Here is a 24,189-nt window from a genome sequence, read left to right on the forward strand (position 1 = left end):
GAATGGACCGTGCGCTGGAAGCAGCTGCCTGGATCGCTGCGCAACATTGCGGAACCGGTTCGCAGCAGCGCAAGTCTGCAGGCTCTCCCTCGCGCTGATCTGCCGGTACCGGCTCTCTCTCGCGCTGATCTGCGGCTCTCCCTCGCGCTGATCTGCCGGCTCTCCCTCGCGCTGATCTGCGGCTCTCCCTCGAGCTGATCTGCGGCTCTCCCTCGCGCTGATCTGCGGCTCTCCCTCGCGCTGATCTGACTTGCTCTGGTCTGCGCGCAATGGCGGGCGGGAAGGGGGGGCGCTTTTGGAAGAGTTGTGCGACACAACGTATCGATGACGCAATTCGTTGCCAACGCTTTTAGTAATCGATTTTCATCGAATTTATCGATTCGTTGTTGCAGCCCTATTACATTGGCAACGTTCATGTCCCTTTAAGAAGCTGTACCACCTTGAGTCATGTAAAAATGTGACTCAACGTAATACATGCAACAGCCCCATCTAGTGGACAACTTTTGTTTCTGCACATACCTGTAATTAATCGTCCATTTATTGCTATCAAGGTGAAATCCTCAATATATTGTGATATAGTTGGAGGTTTAGTTGGTGTAGTTGTTTGGTGTTGGTGTGACGGCTGTGCGCGACACAGAGCAGAGAGAGAGAGAGGGTTCTCAATCATGTTTTATTACTAAATGAAACAATCAGCTGAAACTCTTGAGGGAAATGTGTTGCAACTAAATCACAGGAGATGTCCAGAAGGTTTGGAAGCCCGTGTTCATCATGTGTTCATAAACGAATGACATTTAATTTGCCATAACGAGCTACTACCACAGATCGGACTTAACTGACGTCCAGATTATTTTACTGAGGATGTTTTTCTGCAACCAGATCTGTATAACCTACGTCACACCGTCTTCTTTAGAATTGCGTCTTCACCCACCTGCAGCTGCAGCCGCTGATCAAAGCTGGCAGAAACGGGGTTCCGTGCTGCAACCAGTTAGGCCTAATCGGCGTATTTCCAGTAGAACATGTTTGCCAAAGATTTGTGCAATAATCAGACTTCTATTTTGCTTCCACAAAATTAATTTTAGATTAGATATTACAGAAAATGGGGACAACTTGCCAACAAATTAAAAATCCGCCCCTCGTTAATTACAAATCAGGATGGTTCGCTGGCTGCTTCCAGGCCAGCGACTTTCAAGTGCGTCGCGAGTTACCGGTAGCTCACGGGCAATGTGTTGGAGACTCTTGCGATAAAGGATCCTCTGCAGTCTCAGTTTGAACATCGTTGGACTTGTTAAAGGCCTGTTGATGTTTAGAGCTGATTTAAAGAATTTCTAATTATAAAAGTGAAGGGATAAAAATACATAGAAGTTCTTTTTCTATTCTTTGTTTCCGTGTGACTTGCTAGACGTAAGAACTTGAAATCATTTTGTGTTACAGGCGATCAGGATCCATGACAGGAAGCTGTTGTTGGGATCTGGCTGCCCAACTGCTTCTGTGATTCCCATCCTGTTTGAGGAAACCTTCTACAATGATCAGGAGCAACGATACAGCATTCTGTGTATTTCCAGGCCAGTGGAGGTAGAACCAAGCCTGGCTGAGGTCAGTCAACTTCCAACCTACTGCCTGAGAAGCCTGGAGGATGTGACAGACTTCCTGGGTCGCCATGTCCACAAACTGGACAAGTTCATCAACAGCTTCTGTCTGTCTGTCAGAGAACAGGAGAGGAAGGGACTCCGTCACCACATAGTATGAAAACTTCTATCAGACCTGCTCCTTGTTTTGGTTTATCTTTTTTAGTGATGAGTTGCCTTTACTCTGCTTGTAGGACGCTGTGAATGGTCTCTACGCTAAATGTCTTATGTGTCTACTGAGAGACTCCCACCTGGTGAGTAGAACCTGCATCAGATCTACGGATGGGTGGTGGTCAGGGTGCTGCGATGGTTTCTACTGACACAGAGTAACCTTAGCAATTTCTATGTTCACCATTTACACGAAGGTCCTAAAAATCCAAAACCTTTACTTCCCCATGGAAGAAGGAAAGACTAATCTGTGAGCTTTGCTATCTTCGTCAAACTTATTTGAAGTTATGTCTTGAAAATGATGCAGTGTTGTGACGTTTGCACTACATGTGCATGCCAAACCACTCTGAACCATCAACATCATTTCCAGGCTTGGTTTGTTGTGTTTTCACCATCAATCATAAACTGGACTTCTGAACTAAACCTAGAAGATGCAGTGGAAGCCGACCATAAACAGGACATCATGGCTTCAATTTTCCACAACATAAAAAGGAGACATCGTTCACGTCAAGAGTTTCCACTGAGGTCTGAGCGACAGAGAACCTCAAGCAGATTAGACAACTGATGGGTGTCTATTGTCTTCAGCAGCTTCTTGGTTATTGCATCTTCACATTTCTAATGTATGGTTGTTGGGAATGCTGGGATTGTCAGTCTGTCGCGCAGTGACCACCCTGAAGATCCAGGTAGTTTGACAAGTCTCTACCAGGACCTTTTTCAGTCAAGTTCTGATCTGACATTGACAGGATCATTGCAGCAGCTTTTTGCTACTGCGGCTGTTGTGTTTGGATCACGGTCTCATTTCATGACCTGGTTCAGTCCAAGTTTCACCTGCCAGACAGATGCTCTTACTTTTGACTTTGGTATCTAGAGGAGGTCATGGTGGACATAGACTTCAAGGTGCCCAGGTCCTGTAGAACAAGCACAGACCACTGGCCTTCAACACTTGGAGCTTCCTGTCCAACACACGACTTTTGGAGTTAGTTTATGAGATTCATGAAGGTGTGGACCCATTCTCCTCTAGCAGCTTATACACCAACACCTCATCAAGAACACTGCATGAGCCAAACAATCAGATGATCTCAGACCTCCCAAAATCCAGTCTGAAGAGGTGGCCAGAAGCTGTAAGCGTAAGGACTCGACCCACTTCCTCACTGGTGTGTGGCTGGAGTTCAGCTTTAAATCTGTTACAAATTCATTTTTGCATTTAATCTGATATTTTCATTTTGAAAGGTTTTGAATCCACACTCTGCCTAATGTTGTGGTTCAGATGTGTTTCTGTGGTTTGTGTGGACAACGGTTTAGCCTTTGTGGTCAGACAAGTTTTGTAGAGAAAAACATGCAAAAAGTTGTCGGTTCAACTCCGGCTGTCCGGTTGTTATGAGTTTTCACCATCACTGTTCCTGGTACTCCATCACAGGAATGGTGATCATTTATAGTCCTTTGTCTGTATTTACAGAAACTTCTGGCAAAGCAGGAGCTTCAGATGACTCTTCTCAAGCAGGCAGTGGAGGTAACCCGTCAGTTCTGTTGGTTCCTGTGAAGAAAAACAAGTTTGTTCATTTTTGTTAATCCTCCACTCCCATCACAGACCACCTTTGTTCTTAACATAGGAGCAGGATAACCCTGTGACGCTGTTACTGGTGGGTAACATGGTGACTCAACCCAAAGGGGTCATGACCCAATTTAGTGAATTCATTTTTTCTTTAACATGTAGATGTATTTTCTGCCCTTTGCTATTAGTTGAATGGTGCTCAACCTAATGATACTTTTACTCGTGGGCAGTGTTGTCCTCCAATACCAAGTCAACGGAGACGTCAACACAGAGCCAGGGGTGATCTTTACTTTGTGGATTGTCCATTAATATTGAATTAATGTCATTTTCCTTCTGGTTTCAGATTTATGTTCATCATGGTATCCATGAGTTCATCTTTAATCTTGTGGGAACTCTTGAAGCCAGCCAGGTGGGACTGAGCTCATCACTTAAGCTTACTCCTTGTTAACCTGAAGATGGTTCAGATACAACACTGTCTGTCTGTTAAAGACCTTTGGTGTTTGTTTTATTGGTTTGTGTTCTGTCACTGTCTCGTCCATCGTTCTGTTGTTCACGAAGCTCCACCCACAGCCTGTTGTTACGCTCAACTGAACGGAAAAACATCTTAAGTAATTGAACACACGGTGATACCTGAATGGCTTCTTCAAACATTTCGGATCAGCAGGACATGTTTAAGCCACATTAGGTTTTTGTCTCTGGGAACCTTGTTGGAGTGAAATTTCGATTTCTTGTCAGGCCGAGATGCTGTTGACGTTTTTAGAGACCAAACTGAAGAACCAGGACTGAATATTCCAAAGATGTATCTGCTACTGTTGCTTTTAATGGCTGTGTCACATAGCTTCACTCTGCTCCTGCTTGTCAACAGGATGCTGCCTTCAACAAAACCACTAGGAGTCTGCAGGATCTCCAGCAGAAGGACCTGGGAGTCAAGCCGGAGTTTAGGTCAGTCCAGCACTCTCAGAAGGACACTCCCCAGATCTCATGCTGCCTGTTCCTGATTTTCATTTTAAACCAGCGTGGTACCTTTCACTTATTCAGCTGATAGAACTATACTTGGTGAATTTATCTGAGGACCAAGATTTGCAGGTTGTGTTTCTGCTGTTTGCTCCTTTGTAGTATGAACTTGTCTCGGGCAAAGAGAGAGCTGAGTCAGCTCAACCAGCAGACGTCACCCTTCCTCAAACTGCTCTGCCTGCGCAGAGTGGTCATGACCGCCACTCAGACCACTGGACGCACCGGTAAAATCGCAAATCCTCTGTTTGTCATGATAGGTTAGCAGAGAAGATTTTGTTATGTAATGAAAACTAAAGAAATTCAATTCAATTCAAAAATACTTTATTAATCCCAGAGGGAAATTGATTGCTGTAGTAGCTCAGAATAACAATAATAATCAAGTCATCAAAGAGTTATTGTATATTACAATGGCTGTTGGCAGGAAGGATCTCCAGTAGCGGTCAGTGTTGCAGCCAAACTGAAGAAGCCTCTGACTGAAGACACTCTTCCGTTGTCGGACAGTCTTGTGAAGAGAATGCTCAGGGTTGTCCATCATTTTCTTGATTCTCTGGAGAATCCTTCTTTGCATGATCTCCTCCAGCGGTTCCGAAACTGCCGAAACTCTGGCTGAGTCCTTGAAAGGGCTTGGAGTTCCTCCATCTTGTTGGCCAGTGATCTCACATTGCCCATTATGATCGATGGAAGAGATGGTTTGAATTTCCTCTTTCTTTGTCTCCGTTTTACTCCCGCTCTGCACCCACGCTTCTTGCGTGTTAGCTCATTTGGGAATTGTGGCTTCAGTTGAGGTATTATTTCAGCCTTTCCTATGTTAATCAACTGCTCCCGATTGTAAACCAGCTTGTTGCCATGGTTACGCGTCATAACAGATGCTCAAAAAGTTGAAAAAGCTAAAAAGTAGCAGTAAAAATCCTCCAAGCTTCACAGCACCAGAAACAGAAAAGTAAAGTGTCCAAAAAATACAGTTTTTCTTAAGAAACTAGAAGAAAAAATGCCCAAGAAAAGGCAAAACTTACATATAGTCAACAGAGCTATGCAGCCGCCCAGAGCAGCGCAGTTCCGCAAATGTTGCGATATAAAGAAGAACCAGGAGCTCATGCTGGACAGGACTTTCACGTCCTGGGTTTTGTTTTTTCTTAATGATCTTTGTTAAAAGGCAGATTTAGACCTTAGATTTGAACCAAGGTAGGATCTCTTCTAATGCTAGATAAAAACAACAGCTGAGTAAAATCAGACTTTAGTGTCCTTGCTGATTTCTGTCTTATTCTTCTGCAGTAAGTCTAGTAGCTGTGAGTGCAGATGACCTCCTTTCTGTTGTCCTCTACCTCCTGCTGAAGACAGAAATACCCAACTGGTAAGTGTGGAAAACTAATGTAACACACAGTAGGGGGAACAGGGACAGCAGTTTGCTCTCGTGTGCGGCAGGCTAATCCTCTTTGCCTTACTCCCTGGATCACACATGCAGTAGTTACGGAAAGTATTCAGACCCCCGTCAGTTTTCACTATTTATTATGTTGCAGCCATTTGCTAAAATCAATTACATTAATTTGTTTCCTCATTAATGTACACACCACCCCATATTGACATAAAAAGACTGTAACGGGTTAATTTTACATCTATTTAATGAGCCATAAGACATGAGATTCCATTGTAAATATGAAATCAATCTTATGGATCTTTGGGTACTTTTAACCAGAAGATTGGAACTTTTTATTGCAGGGATTATGTAACACTTCGTATTAACTCAGAGACAACAGAAGAGAGAGTCAAGTTTTAAAAGTTTAAAGATTTATTACTAAACAAATTAAAACTAGACTAACTTTAAACATTAAATGTATGGTGTAACTAAGGTGAATTGAGATGGAGAATGGTGTAGTGTGGAATGTTGTTCAGAACCAGCAAATCCGGAGAAACGATTAGTTCTGATGGGAGTGAAGGTGATGTCTTCGCGCTGAGCTTTGATTCGGAGTTTCATAAACACATAAGATGCCATTTTGTCACTCCACACATACCCTTAGGATGAGACCTCCGTACAGATCCAGACTGCCAGGTCCTCGAACCCCTCTTTCGGTACCGGAGCCGATGAAACAGCGTCAGCAGTACGACAGACTAGTCTTTGGATTGTCTCCTGGTAAAACGTGACAGTTGGTTGACAGCGTCAGATGGACCCGGAGGGTCAATGAGTTCAGCTTTTATTCTGAAAGGAACCGTTGCTTGGTTGGTAAAATGCAACAGATTTTATCCAGCTTGTCGTTTCTTTGCTTAAAAAGGAAGTCCGGGTGGCCGGTCCGATACTTCTCTTAGAATGCGGTGAACTGATCTAAGATGGCGTGGGGACTGGTTTTATTAATCTGGATGTTTTGGTTTATGGTGGAATGAAAAGATGACAGATTTACCAAGCACCATTTTCATTTTAGCAAATGGCTGCAATAAAACAAGGTAAAAATGGATGGGGGTCTGAAAACTTTCCATACCCACTGTATGTTGTACTTCAATTTAAATGAAAAGTAATGCTGTGTGTTTCGACCATGCCAGTCACATACTCTGAGATTTATCAGCTTGTAAAAATTTATATTTAGCATGACTACAAACCAGACATTGGTACGTCGCATATATGACACCACCACATAACCTCCTCTCCCCTAGCGTAGCTGCCACTTACTAAATGGCCAGATTTATGGTGGGTCTTTCCTCCTCAGGGAAGGGTTTTAAGTTTGCAGAACTTAGACATTTTTCCTCAGCTTTTTTTCTTTTTGGGTTCAATGATTTCTGTTTGGTGATGCACATTTGTAGTCCTGGACTTATTTTCACACAACCTAAAAGAAGCACTTTCTTGGTATCAAAATATGTCTTTCAAATTCATGGACATCATATGTGAAATCCATGGCACATAACAAACAGGATTAGTAAATAGCGTTTTTAACCCCATTGACCTGCCTTTGTTTTTTCATTCTTTTGGGGACCCATGGTCCGGAAGTAGATGGGCATGACTTAAGCTCCCTATGGGCTTCGGGTGGGTGTGGTCTTTACTGATGTTTTGTGCCTGTTTCTGGCCTGGGTGTTGTAAATGTTCATGAATTATTTGTTACATTTTAATAACATGCTGAAGAACCTTTCTGTACTGAAGAGTGCAGTTTTTATACCTTACAGTGTTGGAGTTTGTGAAATGCTTTGTGCATTCGTAGTCGATGTGCAGTTGTGCATTTGTAGTCGATGTGTAGAAGTTTCAAGGAAAGTCCAAATATCCATATGAAAAAAGGTTTGTTGAGACCTTATTGATGTTTGTTCGGAGAAATTTGAAAGTGTTCACACTCTCCATCTGTTCATGAGAATTGGGCGTGTTGATCTGTTGTCCTACCTTGGGTCAAGATGAGGTTATTTTCCAAACGGGTGAGACACCACTTCACTGTAGGCTGCCTTCTTTCTCTCCATATGTGAGCAGACTAGTGGTTGTAGTGTTATCAGCAGCAAACGTGATGATGGTGGTGTTACTTTGTGAGCCTGCTGTAGGTGAAAAGGGTGTACAATAGTGGACTGAGCACACATCCTTGGGGGATCCCTGCATTCATTAGGGGTGGGAATCTTTAGGAACCTCATTATTTTACTTGATTACAGTTGATAGGGTTACAATTTAATCCAAACTTTTTCAAAACACTTTTTCCATTTTAAAAGGCTTTTTGATTTTTGGTGTTTCACCAGGATGGCCAACCTGAGCTACATCAGGAACTTCTGTTTCAGCTACTCCAGCAAAGACGAGCTCAGCTACTGTCTGAGCACATTCGAGGCAGCAGCGAAGTACATCAGCCTGGGAAACCTGCAGGACACACACTCTGTAGGACACTCAGGACAACCCATTGGCAGATGTGGGCAGATGGACGACAACCCCGGTGTTAACAGTTTGTGTTGGTCCCTCTTTACCTTTAGATGTCAGGTGGACTCAATTACAAGGCTGTGTTTAAAGACAGGATGAGTTTACTGAACCAGAATGCTACCACACCCATCCAGCATCTTTTTGAGGTGAGATTCAAAACACCCCCATACAGAAACTACATGTTTATCTCATCAGTACAGTGATCCAGTGGAGTTTCCTGTTACAGCTTTTCATTTTTGCTATAAAATCTTCAGAACCAGTACACTAAGCTGCTTGTCCCTTTTACAGTGGTTAAAAGGTCAGAGTCCAGAGCTACTACTGAAGGAACACAACTTAGATGCATTTCATATTACACCGTCTTGCAAAAGTATTCAAATCCCTTGAATTTTTACACATTTTGACAGTTTACAACCACAAATGTATGTTTTATTGAGATTTTCTGAGATAAGCCAATACAAAGTTGCATATAAATGTGAAGTGGAATGAAACAATGTTTTATTGTTTTTAAAAATCATTTTCCTAAGATGTCAATCAATGAATCAATCAAACTGATGCACGGTTTTAAGAAATTGTATGCAAGTAAAATCTAATAAGTGTAGCGTCCATTTGTATTCAATACTTTGTAGTTACTTTTCACTTCAATTACAGCTGCAAGTCTTTTGTAGTCTGATATGCAGTCTGTCTGGAATGTTGTTGATTTCTTCTCCGTCCTTCCTGCTCTCTGTGAGGATGGAGTCTTTTTCTTTCCCTCCTCTTAACCCTGTCTTTACTTGCTGCTCTTTGTCCTACCAGTCTATCTGTCCCTGTCGGAAAGCACTCGGTTGGATACGTGATGAATTATTTGGGGAAGTTTAAGATCGTGTGTCTGTTGCTGTTGTCCATGCAGGATGTAGAAGATATTCATATAATTGGCCTCATGATAACCTGGTTTCTACTGATGGGAGCGGGCAGGTTCCTGGCACATCACAAATTTCAGAAGCTGTCTGGAGCATTTGGCAAGCTGCCTGACCTCTACTGAGGTTGCACGAGAAAAATCGTAGGCTGGATGGTCTGACCAGCAAACTGGCTGCAGTTTCCAAACTTGTGCTCAGAGTGGAAAACAGCTTTCTTAGCACGGCTTGGTGGAAACTGACCTGGTTCTGCTGTTAGGCGTTGTCCTTGAGACCACTGAGAGACATTAAGGCAGATGCAACAAGCTCTAGTCTAGCTTGTACAATAACGATTGCTGGTACCTGAATCTGGCTCCCCCATGTCGGCCTTGGCAGGATGAACATTTCAAACTCCTCTGGATGTTTTTGTAGAGAGATGCTCTGTCCCACCCTCCCGATCCTCACATGGGACCTTTGAGCTTCTTGATCAGCTTTTCTTAAAGTTACATCTAAGGCAACGTCCTCTGGGATTGACCTAAGGGAAAGTTCACATACTCACTTACCAGTGTTGGGCAAGTTACTTCAAAACTGTAATGCATTATTTATTACTTGTTACCCTCATTTTAAAGTAATTCATTACATTACAATATTACTGATTTAATAATGTAAGGCATTACACTACTTTTGCATTACTTTAAGTTACTTTTACCAATACAACTTCAATGTGAATCTGGTAATGTGACGTTCAGTGAGCTCATGACATATATGTGGAAGGTGATGTGGTGTCTGAGCTAGGATTGCTGTTAAAACAGTCAGATATAATAACAGTGCTTTAAAATGATTGTTTATTAAATAAAAGCAACAACAATCTTTACTCTCAACACGCTGCCATCTTATAGGGCCATCTGAGCAGGGAGTGAGGTGGTGGGGGCTCCAAGCCTATATTTGCCTTGGTCCCCAAATGCCTTGATATGGCCCTGGATGTGGGACTGACTTCTGGGGTGATCTGATTCTATCACATGTATAAATATTAAATGCTTATATATTATTGCTTTTCACTGGTAAAAATGTGTATTGGGGATAAATCTACCTACTTTTTTCTTTTCAAGCACTTTCTTTTGTTTTCTTGATTTTATTTGATAATTTCCTGCCCTTTCTCTCTCTAACCTTCCTGCATGCTGCATGTTTTCTCCGTCTTCCAGAAAAAACTGTTTCCTAGACTTCCTACTTTCTATCAGCCAAAGGGATCTTCACATGCGCGGCGCTCCAGCAGTAATGTGTTGAAATCACCGGGGCACAGATTATGAACTCAGCTGAGGCAAAATACGTCAGAAAAGCACAAAATACCAGAGAATATGCGCTGATATGAACGATCGCAAGTGAATTATTTTGTTTTAGTGGAGCGATTTTGTGAATGTTACAGCGGCCGCGTGCAGGAGCAGCAGGAGTATTTGAGCCGTTGCCGCGGCGTCCTCTCTGCCCGCAAAGCTGAGTCCATAAATGACGTCATATATGCAGATACTGGATCTTTCTTCGGGTTTCCCGCAATTTGAATTTTTAAGGAACACATCTTGATTCTGGGTTTAAAAATGCATTATAATTACCACGTTACTGACAATTGTACCGAGTAAATATTACCATTTTCTTTCCCTGTAATGCCTTACATTACCACATTACAGCAAAAAGCAATGCATTACAGTAATTAATTACTTTTGTACCGCATTACTCCCAACACTGTCACTTACTTACTGATGCACACAAGCATGCATGTTCACCACAATTCACAGACACACATGCATTCCTTGATCCCTACATGCTTGCCCCTCCCCTGATCCTCACTTCTATGCAACGAGGCTTTAGAGCCAGTGTTTTATTGCCTCTGGTGTCTCATGTTTGCAGATGACATATTAGGTGCTTTTACAAGACACACCATGCCGGTAAATCGGCGTAGTATTACCGCAATGGTATGTCTATAAATGTGCCATGCCGGCATGGCGTTGCGCGAATATTGCGGCATTCGTTCCGCCTCGCTTGGTAGTAATATTGTGGTAATGGTCTGTCGTGTGCGCCCTGGCGCAACAGAGGCAGATGTCATGATGACGTGGGGAGTTATTGCTGAGCTCGGGCTGGCAAATTTATTGAAAATGAAAGTAAACACAGGCAATAAGGTTTGCTTTTTGAGCAAAATCAGCTGAGATGGCAAACTGGAGCACCGCAACGCTCCATGAGCCTCTCTGTTAGAGCTGAAGCTCAGATCGCCAGAGACTGCACAGGGACTGATGGGGACAGACACCTTTAGGAGCTGCTTGTTAAAAAAAACACTTAACAATCTCGGCTTCAATTGCAATAAAAAGCAAGTTATGGTCAAGATAAAGGTAAGTCTGCTGCAGCACAGAGACCGCCCCCATACCCTCTTTATGCCACCATCACCTAATCTTTTATAAAAATGCCATCCGATTGTGCCACATTACCGCCACGGTCTGATCTTACAAATGACCTTTATCCTCCCCAGGGAGCCGCAGCAAATCCCCTTTTGCAAACGCTATGGTCCTATAAAAGCAGCTATTGGGTGAAGGTACACTGCAAACACAGTAATGAATATAAACTCCTATGGCAGATGGTATGGCTTCATGCTAACTGTTTGCAGCTCAATTTCCTTACCGCCAAGTCTTTGGTAGACAAATCTCCAGAGTTATCTATCATTCACAAGCAGCGAGACCCGCTCCTCTCTTCTTACCTTCACCTCTTCGGCCCAGATCAGATGAAAACCGTTCATGTTTACATGTGTAATGCGCTTTGATGCTGAAATCACACCTGTCTGAGCCACAGATTTCCTTTTGAAATTAGACGCCTCTCCGCAGAACTTCACACCCGAGGCCTTTGGTCCTGTTTTGATTTGCGTCTCAGATTGTCTCATCTCATCTGTTCTTCAGCACATCGCAAGTGGAAATGAAGCTGAAGTGGATCGATTGCTGAGTGAAAGTGAGGGGGGTGAAGATGTAAGGATGTGTCACCCCCTGTGTTCGTGTGATCTTTGTGATGCCCAGTTGTCGGGGTCAGTGTCTACACACACACAGACACACACACACACACACACACACACACACACACACACACACACACACACACACACACACACACACACACACCAGCTCAAAGAGCACCTGACAAGCCTCAGGCTAAACTTGCACTGTAAACCCAAAAGTTCAAAACAATCAAATATATTGAGTAGATGAAACTCATAATTAAAAAAATGATTTTAGAACTCAAATGTGTTGAGCTTGTTTAACCTTTTCCTGGTTTTAAGTACATAGAACTCAAACTTTTTAATTAACCTGAACAATTTCTTTTTTAAGTAAGCATAGCTTAAATTAATCAATAACGGACAACTTAATTTTAATGAGTAATGTTAACCAAAAAATAATTGATTTATTTTATGTTTCTATATTATTTCATTCATCTTTACGTCAACCCTAAAGTGTGTTTGATAAACAGACTTGTATATTATTTTAAATATTTGTGGATTTACAAGAAAAACAACCACAAACTAGCAATTTTGTTGGATTTCAGGAACAATAAACAACTGGTGGGGGAGGTGCATTGTGGGTAGTCATGTTTTCAGTTATTTTGCTCTATTTTGGGGTGTTTATTCATGTTTATTGTGGAGGATTGTTGTTCTCAGTTATTATTTAATTCAGTGTTGCAGATGTGGTGCTACTTTTTGTATCATGTTGGCACTATAAGAGAGGAGGTTGGTCAAAGTAATGCTGTACGGCTGTGCTGTCCCATTGTTAATAATACTGTGGTTGTTCACACCAGATGCTCTTGACTTGACTTTGAGTGTTCCACTTTCATTGGCTGTTAGCATTTATGGGTGTGTGAGTCATGATCTGGTGCCAGTTACTGCCTTCACCAGCCTGCCACGTTGTCATTTCTAAGTAAATTCAACTTTTTTGGGTTAGGGTTTAATAGTTCCATTTAGATTTCATATAAGTTATAATATTTAAGTTAGTAAAAATATATAATAAAGTTCAAATAAAATAAAATATGCAAGTTTAGTTAAATTAAACTTTGTAAGTTGCTTAAGTACTAAGTTATAGGTTGGAGGTAGTTAAATGCTTTGATTTTATTCAGGTCATATTTTTTTAAGTTATGGTAAACTTATAGTTTTTAGATAGTTAACTTAAAAATTATTAGGTAATCAGTTTCCTCATAAATTTTGAGTTCAGTGAACTTATTCAGGGTTACAGTGTGCTAGGGTCTACTCTGGAAGAGACTGTGACATTAGCTGAACTTCGACCTGGTGTGATATATAACTGATTGTTCCAGTAAGATCCCTTTTTACTGCCTGGTTGAATAAGTAGATTTTTAATGTCTTTTGAGCCACAGAGTAGAAAAATCAGCATTTCAGAGGCAACTATTCTGAAGTCTAGGAGGCAGAGCCTGAAATGCCCTGTCCCCTTTAGTTTTTAGTGTGTGGAAGAGCTAGCTGGTCTCGAGACGAGGATCGAAGGTTACAGGGGGCTTGTTGGGATGGAAGCTAAGAGGTAGTCAGAAGCTTGATTGTTCTGTAGGTTCTGAGTTCTACATGGAGCCAGTGTAGGGAGTGTAGAATCAGGATACACTGCTGGATTTAGTTAGTCTGGCTGCTGCTCTGTCTGCAATTGAAACCGTTATACAAAGTTTTGAGATTTTACTTAATTGGAGGCTACGAGAATGAGAGATGGATTTGAGGTGTTAATGGAAGCTTAAAACGGAATCAAAGACAACTCCTAGATTTAGTCCTGGAGGTGCAACATTCAGGGTCTTTGTCTTTGTTTATGTATTTAGCAGATGCTTTTGTCCAAAGCGACTTACAAGTGATTATCGGCATGTTGCCCTTGAGGCTAACAACAACAATAACAACAACAACTTGACATCAGTCATGGAGAGGAGGGAACAAGGAGTGGACAGTAGAGAGGGGGAACGGGTGCAGGGAGGGTACTAGTTAAGAAGATGCTCTCTGAAGAGCAGGGTTTTCAGGAGTTTCTTGAAAATTGAATAGGAAGCTCCTGTTCTGGTAGTGCTTGGAAGGTCATTCCACATTTGTGGAACGATGCATGAGAAGAGTCTGGATTGTCCTGAGCGTGGTGTAGGCACTGCTAGCCGATGATCCTGTGATGACCGGAGCGGCCGGGCCAAGACGTAAGCCTTTGCAAGAGGATTCAGGTAGATGGGAGCCGTACCATCTCGGACTTTGTATGCTAGTGTTAGCAATTTGAATTGGATGCGTGCTGCTAGCGGTAGCCAGTGGAGCTCAATGAACAGAGGGGTGACGTGTGCTCTTTTTGGCTGATTGAAGACCAGACGCGCTGCTGCGTTCTGGACCATTTGAAGAGGTCTCACAGTACAGCCTGGAAGACCAGTTAGAAGGGCATTGCAGTAATCGAGGCGGGAGATGACAGTAGAGCACCAGGAGCTGGGTGGCATGTTGTTGTTAGGTATGGTCTGATCTTTTGTATGTTATACAGCTCAAAGCGGCATGAACGAGCAACAGAGGCAACATCTTTAAAGGTCAAGTGTTCATCAATCACAACAACGAGATTTCAAACTGCCTTTGAAGGAGCCAGAGATCGGAAGTCATTTTGTATTGAGATATTGTGCTCTATGGATGGTTTTGCTGGGATGACAAGTAGTTCAGTTTTAGAGAGATTGAGTTGGAGATGATGGGATTTCATCCATTTTGATATGCCAGAGAGACAGTTTGATATTCGTGCAGAGACAGTGTGGTCGTCCGGTGGAAATGACAGATAGAGCTGGGTGTCATCTGCATAGCAGTGGTAGGAGAAGCCATGTGATCGAATGATCTCACCCAGTGAGGTGGTGTGTATGGCAAAGAGAAGAGGTCCTAGTACAGAGCCCTGGGGGACTCCTGTGGCAAGATGGTGCACGGTAGAGGATTGTCCAAGCCAAGATACACTGAATGATCATCCTGTGAGGTATGAATCAAACCAGGCATGTGCTTTCTCTGTGATGCCCATGCTAGAGAGTGTGGACAAAAGGAAGCCATGGCTGACAGTGTCAAATGCTGCCGATAAGTCCAGCAGGATAAGCACTGAGGATTTGGCTGTTGCTCTAGCTTTTTTTAAGGATTCCGTCACTGCTAACAGAGCAGTTTCAGTGGAGTGGCCCTTTTTGAACCCAGATTGGTAAGGGTCAAGCAGACAGTTTTGTGAGAGGTATTCTGGGATCTGCTTGAAAGCCACCGTTTCAATGATTTTGGACAGAAAAGGGAGGAGAGAGATAGGTCGGTAGTTCTCCACATGATTTGGAGGAAGAGATGGGGTTTTTTAGCAGCGGTTTAAACTGAGCATGCTTGAGAGAGGTGGGAAATGTACCCAATGTCAATGAAGCGTTGATCACATGTGCGACTGCTGCGGCTACTGTAGGAGCAATAGCTTGGAGCAGCTTAGTCAGAATGGGTTCAAGTGGGCATGTAGTAGGATGGCTGCACGTGAGAAGCTTGGACACACCGTTCTCGGTGAGAGGGGAAAGAGAGGAAAATGAAGCAGTAGGGCTGAGATGGTTGGGCTAGAAGGAGTTTGTGGTAGTGAATGTTCAGGAGTGGCCAGTTGAGTAAACTGTTTGCTTATAGCTGCCATTTTGTCAGTGAAGAATGAGGCAACGGTGTCAGCTGATAGTGTTGGTAGGAGGTGGAGACGGAGGGTTGAGCAGAGTTTTAAATGTTGAAAATAGTTTCTGAGAGTCAGTGGAGCTGAGAATTTTGTCAGTGTAGAAAGCTTTCTTTGCATCAGTGATGCTGGCAGAGAATGAGGACAGTAATTCATGAAATTTCAATTGATCACCAGGATCTTTCGTTTTGCGCCTTTTCCATTCCGCAGCTCTAAGATTGGTGCGTAGAGACCGGAGGGTATCATTTAGCCAAGGGTGCGACTGAGAGGATCTAGCAAGTCTAGTGGCTAGAGGGCACAAGTTGTTAAGACAAGAGCAGAGTGTGGAGCAGAGTTACTCGGTGGCATCATTCACTTCATAAGGAGAGAATGTGCTTGGAGATGGAAGAGTGGAGGCAACAAGAGGGGAGAAGTGGTTGGGTGCCAGATTGCGAGGTTGCGGCAGAATGAGACCACTGGGGAGGAAGCAGTGGACCTCCCTTGTAGAGTCACGCTGAAATGGATGAAGCAATGATCGGAAGGATGCAGTGGTGTGACAGATATTGTGTCTATGGCACAGTTTCTGGTGAAAATGAGGTCAACTGCTTTTCCAGCTTTGTGAGTTGGAGGACTTTGTACTAGTTATAGATCAAATGATGACATTAGTGACAGGAAGCCTGATGAGCTGGGATTGTCCAGGTGAATATTCATGTCTCCAAGGACCATTGTGGGACAGTCGTGCTCAGGAATGGAGGGGAGCAGGGTGTCGAGTTCATCAAGAATGTCTCCGAGTTGACCTGGTTGGCGATATATGACAACAAAAAAGAATTTTTTCGGTACAGTTACCTGGATGGCATGGTATTCAAAGAAGTTGCATTTAGTGATGGGTAGCAACTGACAGTATATCCATTTGTTGGAAATTAACATGCCCGTTCCACCACCTCGGCCAGATGCACGAGAAGTGTGGGAGAAAGTGTGGTTAATTGAGAGAGCAGATGGGGTAGCATTGTCACATGGTTTGATCCAGGTCTCAGTGAGAGCCAGTGCATCGAGTGACAGGTGGTCTGCATATGCAGTAGTAAAGTCTGCTTTGTGTAGTTATTTAAATTACATGTTATTTAATAAGCCATAAGGCGTAGGATTCCATAGGAAATATAAAGTCAACCTTATGGATCTGTTGGGTTTTTTTAACCAGAAGATTGGAACTTTTTATTGCAGAGATTAGATAACAGCTTCGTATTCACTCAGAGACAACAGAAGAAAGACAGTCAAGTTTAAAGTTTAAAGATTTATTACTAAACAAATTAAACTAGACTGACTTTAACACTAAATGTATGGTGTAACTAAGGTGAATGAGACGGAGAATGGTGTAGTGTGGAATGTTGCTCAGAACCAGCAAATCCGAAGAAATGATTAGTTCTGATGGGAAATGAAGGTGATGTCTTCGCATTAAGCTTTGGTTAGGAGATTCATAAACACATTTGACGCAATTCTGTCGGCCTACTTACCCTTGTGGAAGTCCCCGTTAGATCAGGAATGTAGAGGTCCAGCTTGACCCTCTCTGGAACCGAAGCCGTTAGGAAAAGCAGAGGTTGCCGACCAGACCAGTCTTTGAGATACTTCCGGGTCACAACAGTTTGTTGACATCTAGCGAGACCCAAACCTGGGTCATGATGGTTCAGCTTTTATTCTGAAAGGAACCGTTGCTTGGTTGGAACAGCAACAGATTTTATCCAGCTTGTTGTTGGTTCTTTTGGCTGAAGAGGAGAGTCACGGATTGGCCACTCCGACACTTTCTCTAGAACGCTTTGAACTGCGTTAACGATGACGTGGGCATAGGTTTATACTTCAGATGTTTTGGTTTATGGTCGAATGAAAAGGTGACAGATTTACCAAACACCACCAAAACCACGCCTCCGTCAGATCTGGCAGATTCTGATTGGATCAGTAAAAGCAATGTGTCGTCTCTTAACGTTACGTGAGATCAGTCCTAGTGGAAACATTTAAAGTCATATTACTTATTATATTCTATAGGATTATAATAAAGTAAATAATATTTTGATTTCACAGATTGGTCACATCTTATTATTGACTAACACTTTGTTTGATTAGCTTTATTAAAAATAGAGTTTTTTGATTTATTAAAAGGAGAGAGTCCATTCTTCATTCTTGTCTTGAGCTGGAAAGAAAGCAGTTTATAACAAATGCATGAGACCTTGAAGCAGTCTCATGCAGACTAGTTCTGTGTCAGAGGAGAGGCAGAAATGACTTTTGGTGGAAAACAGTCATTTCATATCGTTACATTTGTTTACAGCTGATTGGCAGTTCCACAGTCCCATAGACAGGTGGGTGTCTTCGGGGGGAGTCTGTTTTAGCGAGCGGAGGTTTTGAAGGTTGCGAAAGCAGTTTGCTGTGTGTGACTTTCCTCTGAAGCCAGTGATCACAGATATAAGATAATGGCACATTTTGCTAGATGTCGATGGAGCAGCGCCTGGGTTGAGTTTGTTTGCTCTGTGTACATGCGCAGGGAGACACGTATGCCTTTACCCCAGAGTGTCTTCATACCGTAGGGGCTGAGACACAAAGGCTGACGCTTCAGTTATGCCACCAAACTTATGCTGTGCTACTAGTTGGAAACGGGTGTTCATGCAGCAGCTGATTGCAATGGTTGAGGCCTAGATCACCCGATGAGTGTTTTCAGGGAGGGGAGAAACAGCTTGTTCACAGCCCCTGATTGCACTTATTGTTTTCAGTTGGCCCAAACCGGAGCTACTAGACAACAGGATTACCCACAGATGAGTTTCCTTCTCTTTTCCCAATGGAAGATAGTGCAATGCAAAGGTTTAAGAAGGCAAAAACAAGCACTAACAGACACTCAAGGCCCTTCGGTGCAGATTCAAGTCTTGATGATACACAGAACAAGAACATTGCTGATCTGAGTCAGACAGAGAACAGTGGTGTCCAGCCTGTCCAACTGATGGGGCCTGAAGGACATTTGGATGTCATCAGCGTAGAAGTGGTTTGATTTGTCAAAGACTGAATGATGGAGGTTAAAAGAAGGATATAGAAAGAAAATAATAGAAGTCCCAGAACTGAGCCTTGTGAGACCTCACGCAGATGAGCTCCAGTGTATATCTGCTGAATCTGCCTGGCTGCAACCCTGCAGAGAAACTCACATAGAGCTTCCTCTCCCCAGCTTTTCCAAAGCAGCAAAAAAATATCTACGCTCCTTCTCCATTTCCTTCGCCATGGTCTCTGAGACAGCTGCATGCCCACAGGTCACAAAGAAACCCCAGGATTCATGCCAGATTCTAGCAGTGGAGAGAAATGGATCCAATAGTGCATTTCAGGAGGTTGTTCATCCCGGATCTGGTGGGTGACAAACAACGAGTATTGATCATATGTTGGAAGGGAAACGGCACCAGGTAGCGATAATATGCAACCAAGAAGATCAAGAGCCTGGCAAACAAGCAGCCACTCAGAGACGCCATCTTTTGTTTGATGTTAATCTGTTTTTATCAGGCCAGTTAAAGTTCCTGCTTCAGTCAGCCCTTCATGAATCATGAAACTTGTATTCACAAGTCTGCTGCACCTGCCCTGAACTATAAACCTGTTTCCATGTGGCTTTGTGTTTCAGTCGGCTGAATGACCTGTCCATAGTTACACCATCCTCTAGAGATGACAGAGGTTACACTCCGCTGCACGTTGCTGCCCTTTGTGGTGAGCTGCTGCTGACACATTCTCAGAAGGATAAAACTCAGAGAGATGTTCCCACAAAGATGAAATCCCCTCTTTTTCACTGTTTCAGGCCAGGCCCAGCTCATTGACATGCTTGTGCATAAAGGAGCTCCAGTGAACGCCACAGACTACCACGCCCTCACGCCGCTGCACCTAGCCTGTCAGCATGGATATCAGGGAGTTTGTGTAAGACACACACACACACACACACACACACACACACACACACACACACACACACACACACACACACACACACACACACACACACGCTTGTTGTCTTACTCATCAACATGAAGGACATTTGATGGTGTTACTCTGCTTCACACCAAGTCTCTCAGAAGACCAAAAGCTCCCAAAGACTCTTTCCATCTTTTTGGGCTGCCTGTGTAAACTCTCCAATCAGGATTAAAAATCATGTAAATGTTTTCTGTTAATGTTTGGTTTTAGAATGATGTGCCTAAGATGGGCTAATTCAAAAAGCCACATCATGCTTAAGGAAATTAGAATAGACCCCCTCTTCACCTATCTGCTCTGGAAATGCAGCAGCTCTACTCTGAGCCCCTTCTATATGTATGAGTTCCTCAGCTTATATCAGCCAATCAGTGGATGGGTAGGCGTGGCCAGCTCCAGAGTGACGGAGCCCTGAAATGGCTCATTCTGGAAGGTACTGAAACAAAAAGAATAAAGCTGCTGAAATCACTATATGTGAGAAGGTGCAAAGAACTTCATAAACATGTTTTGTATTGATCACAGAACTGTTACAACAAAAAATCATAATATGTCCCCTTAATGAGGTCCTTCACTCAGAAACCATTTTTTATTTCTTTTTTTAAAATGTTCGGTCACGCAGAGTTTAAGACGCAGACTGAATGATAGAGTTGTGTCACAGAGCCTGACTGCTCTACATCACACTGGTGAGTGGACTCACCCATTCTCTCGCAACAGGGAAGGCTGTAGGTGGTTTAGCATCCAGGAAACAGCAGAGAATGCCTCGACTAGTAGGAGCTAACTGTTAGCATTAGCAACTCCACCACACAGCTGAACTCCTCCAGACTTGTGTTAATTGTGGTGATAAAACGTCAAAGTTGCAGAGCAAACAGTCAGTGGTAGTCACGTTGCGTTTAGCCAATCAGAGGTGAGATGTCCAAATACCAGGAAATAAGACTCCAAATTGTGTGGTCTGAAGCTACATTCTCCTCCAGCTGAATTGTCTGTGCTGAAGCAGGCACATCTGAGCCAACCCCCAAATAGGACATTCATTCCCACTAGAGACCACTACAAGTTCTTCAAGCTCCAGGGTCACACAAATAGCATCTATGTTGTCAGAGGGCTCATTTTAGTTTTCTAAGAAAATGGATCAATCAAACATTCAAGCCCACTTCAAAAACAATCATTTTAAAAATGAGTCATCACTGTTTTATGACTGTTATAGTTAGATCAATGTGTTTCTGGCTCCTCCTGTCCAGCTGCTGCTGCTGCACTACAAGGCCAATGCCGACGCCCAGGACAACAATGGCAACACTCCACTGCACCTCGCCTGCATGTACGGGCACGAAGACGTATGTCAGGCGCTTCCTTCTCCACTCAACGCATCCAAACCTCCATTTGGTGGTTTTTTATATTTAAGTTTTAGTAACTTTTGACATTCGTTTTAGGAGTTGTCTGCTTAGATTTTTGAAACGTGTGTGTGTGTGTGTGTGTGTGTGTGTGTGTGTGTGTGTGTGTGTGTGTGTGTGTGTGTGTGTGTGTGTGTGTGTGTGTGAGAGTGTGCGTGTGCGTGTGCGTGAGCGTGTGTGTGTGTGTGCGTGCGTGCGTGCGTGTGTGTGTGTGTGTGTGTGAGTGTGAGTGTGTGTGAGTGAGTGAGATAATCTTTGTCAGAAAGCAGCAGGGCCCTATTATGATGGTCAGGCAGCCTGCAGGTCATGTCTTTTTGGGCTGAACAATTTTAGGAAACATGATCACGTTGTGTAAATTCCCAATCACACATATTTTTGTGCGTATTTAAACGGAGGTGTCTGGTGTTCCCTCACGCGCACAGCCAAAGGCATCTGGATTGTGAGTGACTAGGCAGTTTTCTTGATTTGAGCTGATGAATGTGTCTTTTAGCAGGAATTCCACACAGTCTTTGTTCTTGAGGCCTCTGATTTAAACATGCTGGTCCACTCCAACTCGCAGAAGCTCTCTAGAAGTTTCTAAACTGCTGTTGGAAGTTTGAAGCATCAGCTCCCTCCACTTATTTTCTCCGAGACTGAAGTCTTCTGACTGCCTGGCCCACTCTTTGACCTGTATGTGCTTCTTCTGTAAAAGCTCCTTAGTTGTCTTTCTGGTGTTTTTTTGTAGATGGATGTTTACGAGTTCCTCAACATTTCCTCCATGGTCTTTTGGGATGTTATTTTCTGGTAAACAGAAGATGGGCCTGGCTGGCCTAGAGAGGTTGTTCTAGATAAAATGGACTCTGGACCGCTGTACTTAACAGACATGATAAATTTAGATCAGGAGTGTTATTGGTTTGGTTTTGTCATCGGTGTAGCCTGTGAGAGCCACTTATCTGGCTGGCTGTAACAGATGCACTACACTTTTTCATCCATGTGTTGTGCTTTTTAATGCATTTTATTTCATATTTTGTCTAATTTTACTTTTTAATTGCTACTGGCTGCAATTTATCACTAACTATTAAGTTAGAATCCACATAAGGCTCAGATACAGCAAATATGTTTACAAAGTAAAAGTTACAAGCTCCCTGAAAAAGGGCGGTGACGTACCCCAGTTACGTGAGTTTACGTTTTCAGAAGGAAATAAGACTTCCCATTGTGTTCTTTTTGTTTCGATCAGTGTGTGAAGGCCTTGGTCTACTATGATGTCCAAACATGCCGCCTGGAGCTGCAGAACGATAAAGGTGACACGCCCCTGCACATGGCAGCTCGATGGGGCTACGAGGGGATCATCCAGGTGCTTTTGGAGAACGGAGCAAGCACCTACATCCTCAATAAGAGCAGAGAGTCTCCAATTCAGTGTGCACTGAACTCTAAGGTCAGAGGTCAGACAGAACATTTGTTCTTGGGCTTTAAACTGTTGATTCACAATGACAAATGATGTCACGCTGCAGGATGACTTCATTAGGAATGCATGGGCGTCGCACCCGTGGGGGATTCAACACCCACACTTTTCCAGCTGTTTTGCTCACCTCCACACCAGTCTGGTTTCTCTACGTCGCACTCACTCTGTTTGCCTCATTTCCTTCTTCCCCTAAACCCGACATCGGCTGTCGGGTTTCAAGGAGAAACAGGAGAGGGAGGGAGGGAAGAGCTCGACTGAATTCATAATTTGACATCTTGACATTAGCTGTACAAACTCTGAGTTTGATAAAGTGAAGAACAACAATTTGCAGAGGTGTATAACAGGCGCGGCGCCAGGTTTTCATTTTTGGGTGGGTCACGGTACTTTTGGACGGACCTAAATAAGCAGTGACTTAAGTGAAGCAGGCAGGTCGCGCTAGATAATGTCGTTTAAAAACACGTCATAAATTTTTTCCCCCGTCATTTTTATTTCTAAAATATGAAGTAAAAACTCCCAATTTAATTTTCATTAATTTTTTTCATTTATAGGCACCAGAACCTGCACTTCTAATATTTACCTCTCAACGTAGGACTCTTTCATAAGGGTGCATGCACACCAGTAGTTTTTACGGTTATTCATGCGGCAAAATCTCCCACATTTTTGAAAAAAATAAATAAAAATAATCCATCTTCCAGTAAAAGCAGAGCATCCAGCCCACCTCTCCAGATGCGTAAAATGTGCATCACAGCCGCTAGGCGCGCCGCGCGCACAGTCAGCTACGTCAGCCCAGACAAGAGCAGATCAAATAGAGAAAGAATAGAGGATAATTGTGTCTGGATGTGGATGGAGATTACATTTTACAGCAGCCTGATCATAATTTAAATACGTAAACCATCACCTGTCTTCTAGTCCACGCTATCAGCATTATTTTAATTGGTGTGTGTGTGTGCGAGCGTGCGTGCATGTTCCACATCAAACACTGGTCTAACCAACCAGACCAGCGTGTCCAGTAACATATTAATGTTATCATTAAACAGTTTCACTTCATGTAGGCTATAGGAACGTTTCACCTGCCGTGGCCCGACCGCTTCTGCTCCATATAAACTGTGCGTGATCAAATGTCTCTACAGGTGCTTTCTGAGCTGAAGAGGCTATTCTGCCTCAGACTGGATGCGTCATGCGTCTCCATATTAGAGACGGGAACAAGCGCTATTCAGCCAAAGTTTCATAATCAGAGAACATTTTTCCAAGTGACACATCCCTCAGAGAGACCAGGTTTCCAGACCGTTTCAGTGGGAGGAAATCTTACTGCATGCGCCGTGGTTCTGCGCTGCGCTGTGAACCCCTCTACAGATCTTCAAGCCCACTGTCCACCGTGTGCGCTCCGATCCGCGCTGATCACAGTGTCCAGTATAAAGCTCTGATGTTCTGATGGGAATCATTTCTTGATTGATTTTGTTACCTCCGCGATGTGCGTTAACGATTAAAATGTCAGCTCATCAGTGTGCATTGGTGTAATTCTTTCAAAACAACCAACATCCCTGAGTTTATCGTCAAAATAAACAGTCAAATGGAAATATCTGTAACCTGCCATTTAACTGTTTTGCCTTCTTGTGAAGATTGTTGCAAAGAGAAAAATTAAACT

At 43.2% G+C, this 24,189-nt stretch overlaps 1 protein-coding gene across 2 annotated transcripts in view; it reads left to right on the forward strand.

Moving 5' to 3' along the window:
- ankrd27 (ankyrin repeat domain 27 (VPS9 domain)) overlaps window positions 1-24,189 on the forward strand; it is a 77,499-nt gene that overhangs the window by 32,298 nt on the left and 21,012 nt on the right. For both annotated transcript variants that reach the window (XM_054732833.2, XM_015976500.3), the window contains exons 4-17: window positions 1,432-1,740; window positions 1,820-1,879; window positions 3,250-3,303; window positions 3,689-3,754; window positions 4,211-4,287; window positions 4,462-4,583; window positions 5,632-5,710; window positions 8,056-8,188; window positions 8,281-8,373; window positions 12,030-12,151; window positions 19,384-19,466; window positions 19,555-19,670; window positions 20,954-21,046; window positions 22,320-22,517. In XM_054732833.2, the coding sequence (XP_054588808.2) occupies window positions 1,432-1,740; window positions 1,820-1,879; window positions 3,250-3,303; window positions 3,689-3,754; window positions 4,211-4,287; window positions 4,462-4,583; window positions 5,632-5,710; window positions 8,056-8,188; window positions 8,281-8,373; window positions 12,030-12,151; window positions 19,384-19,466; window positions 19,555-19,670; window positions 20,954-21,046; window positions 22,320-22,517 (1,605 nt within the window). The remainder of the gene's footprint in view (window positions 1-1,431; window positions 1,741-1,819; window positions 1,880-3,249; window positions 3,304-3,688; window positions 3,755-4,210; window positions 4,288-4,461; window positions 4,584-5,631; window positions 5,711-8,055; window positions 8,189-8,280; window positions 8,374-12,029; window positions 12,152-19,383; window positions 19,467-19,554; window positions 19,671-20,953; window positions 21,047-22,319; window positions 22,518-24,189) is intronic.

The sequence above is a fragment of the Nothobranchius furzeri genome, chromosome 4 (genome assembly GCF_043380555.1).
Source record: "Nothobranchius furzeri strain GRZ-AD chromosome 4, NfurGRZ-RIMD1, whole genome shotgun sequence".
Lineage (NCBI taxonomy): Eukaryota > Metazoa > Chordata > Actinopteri > Cyprinodontiformes > Nothobranchiidae > Nothobranchius > Nothobranchius furzeri.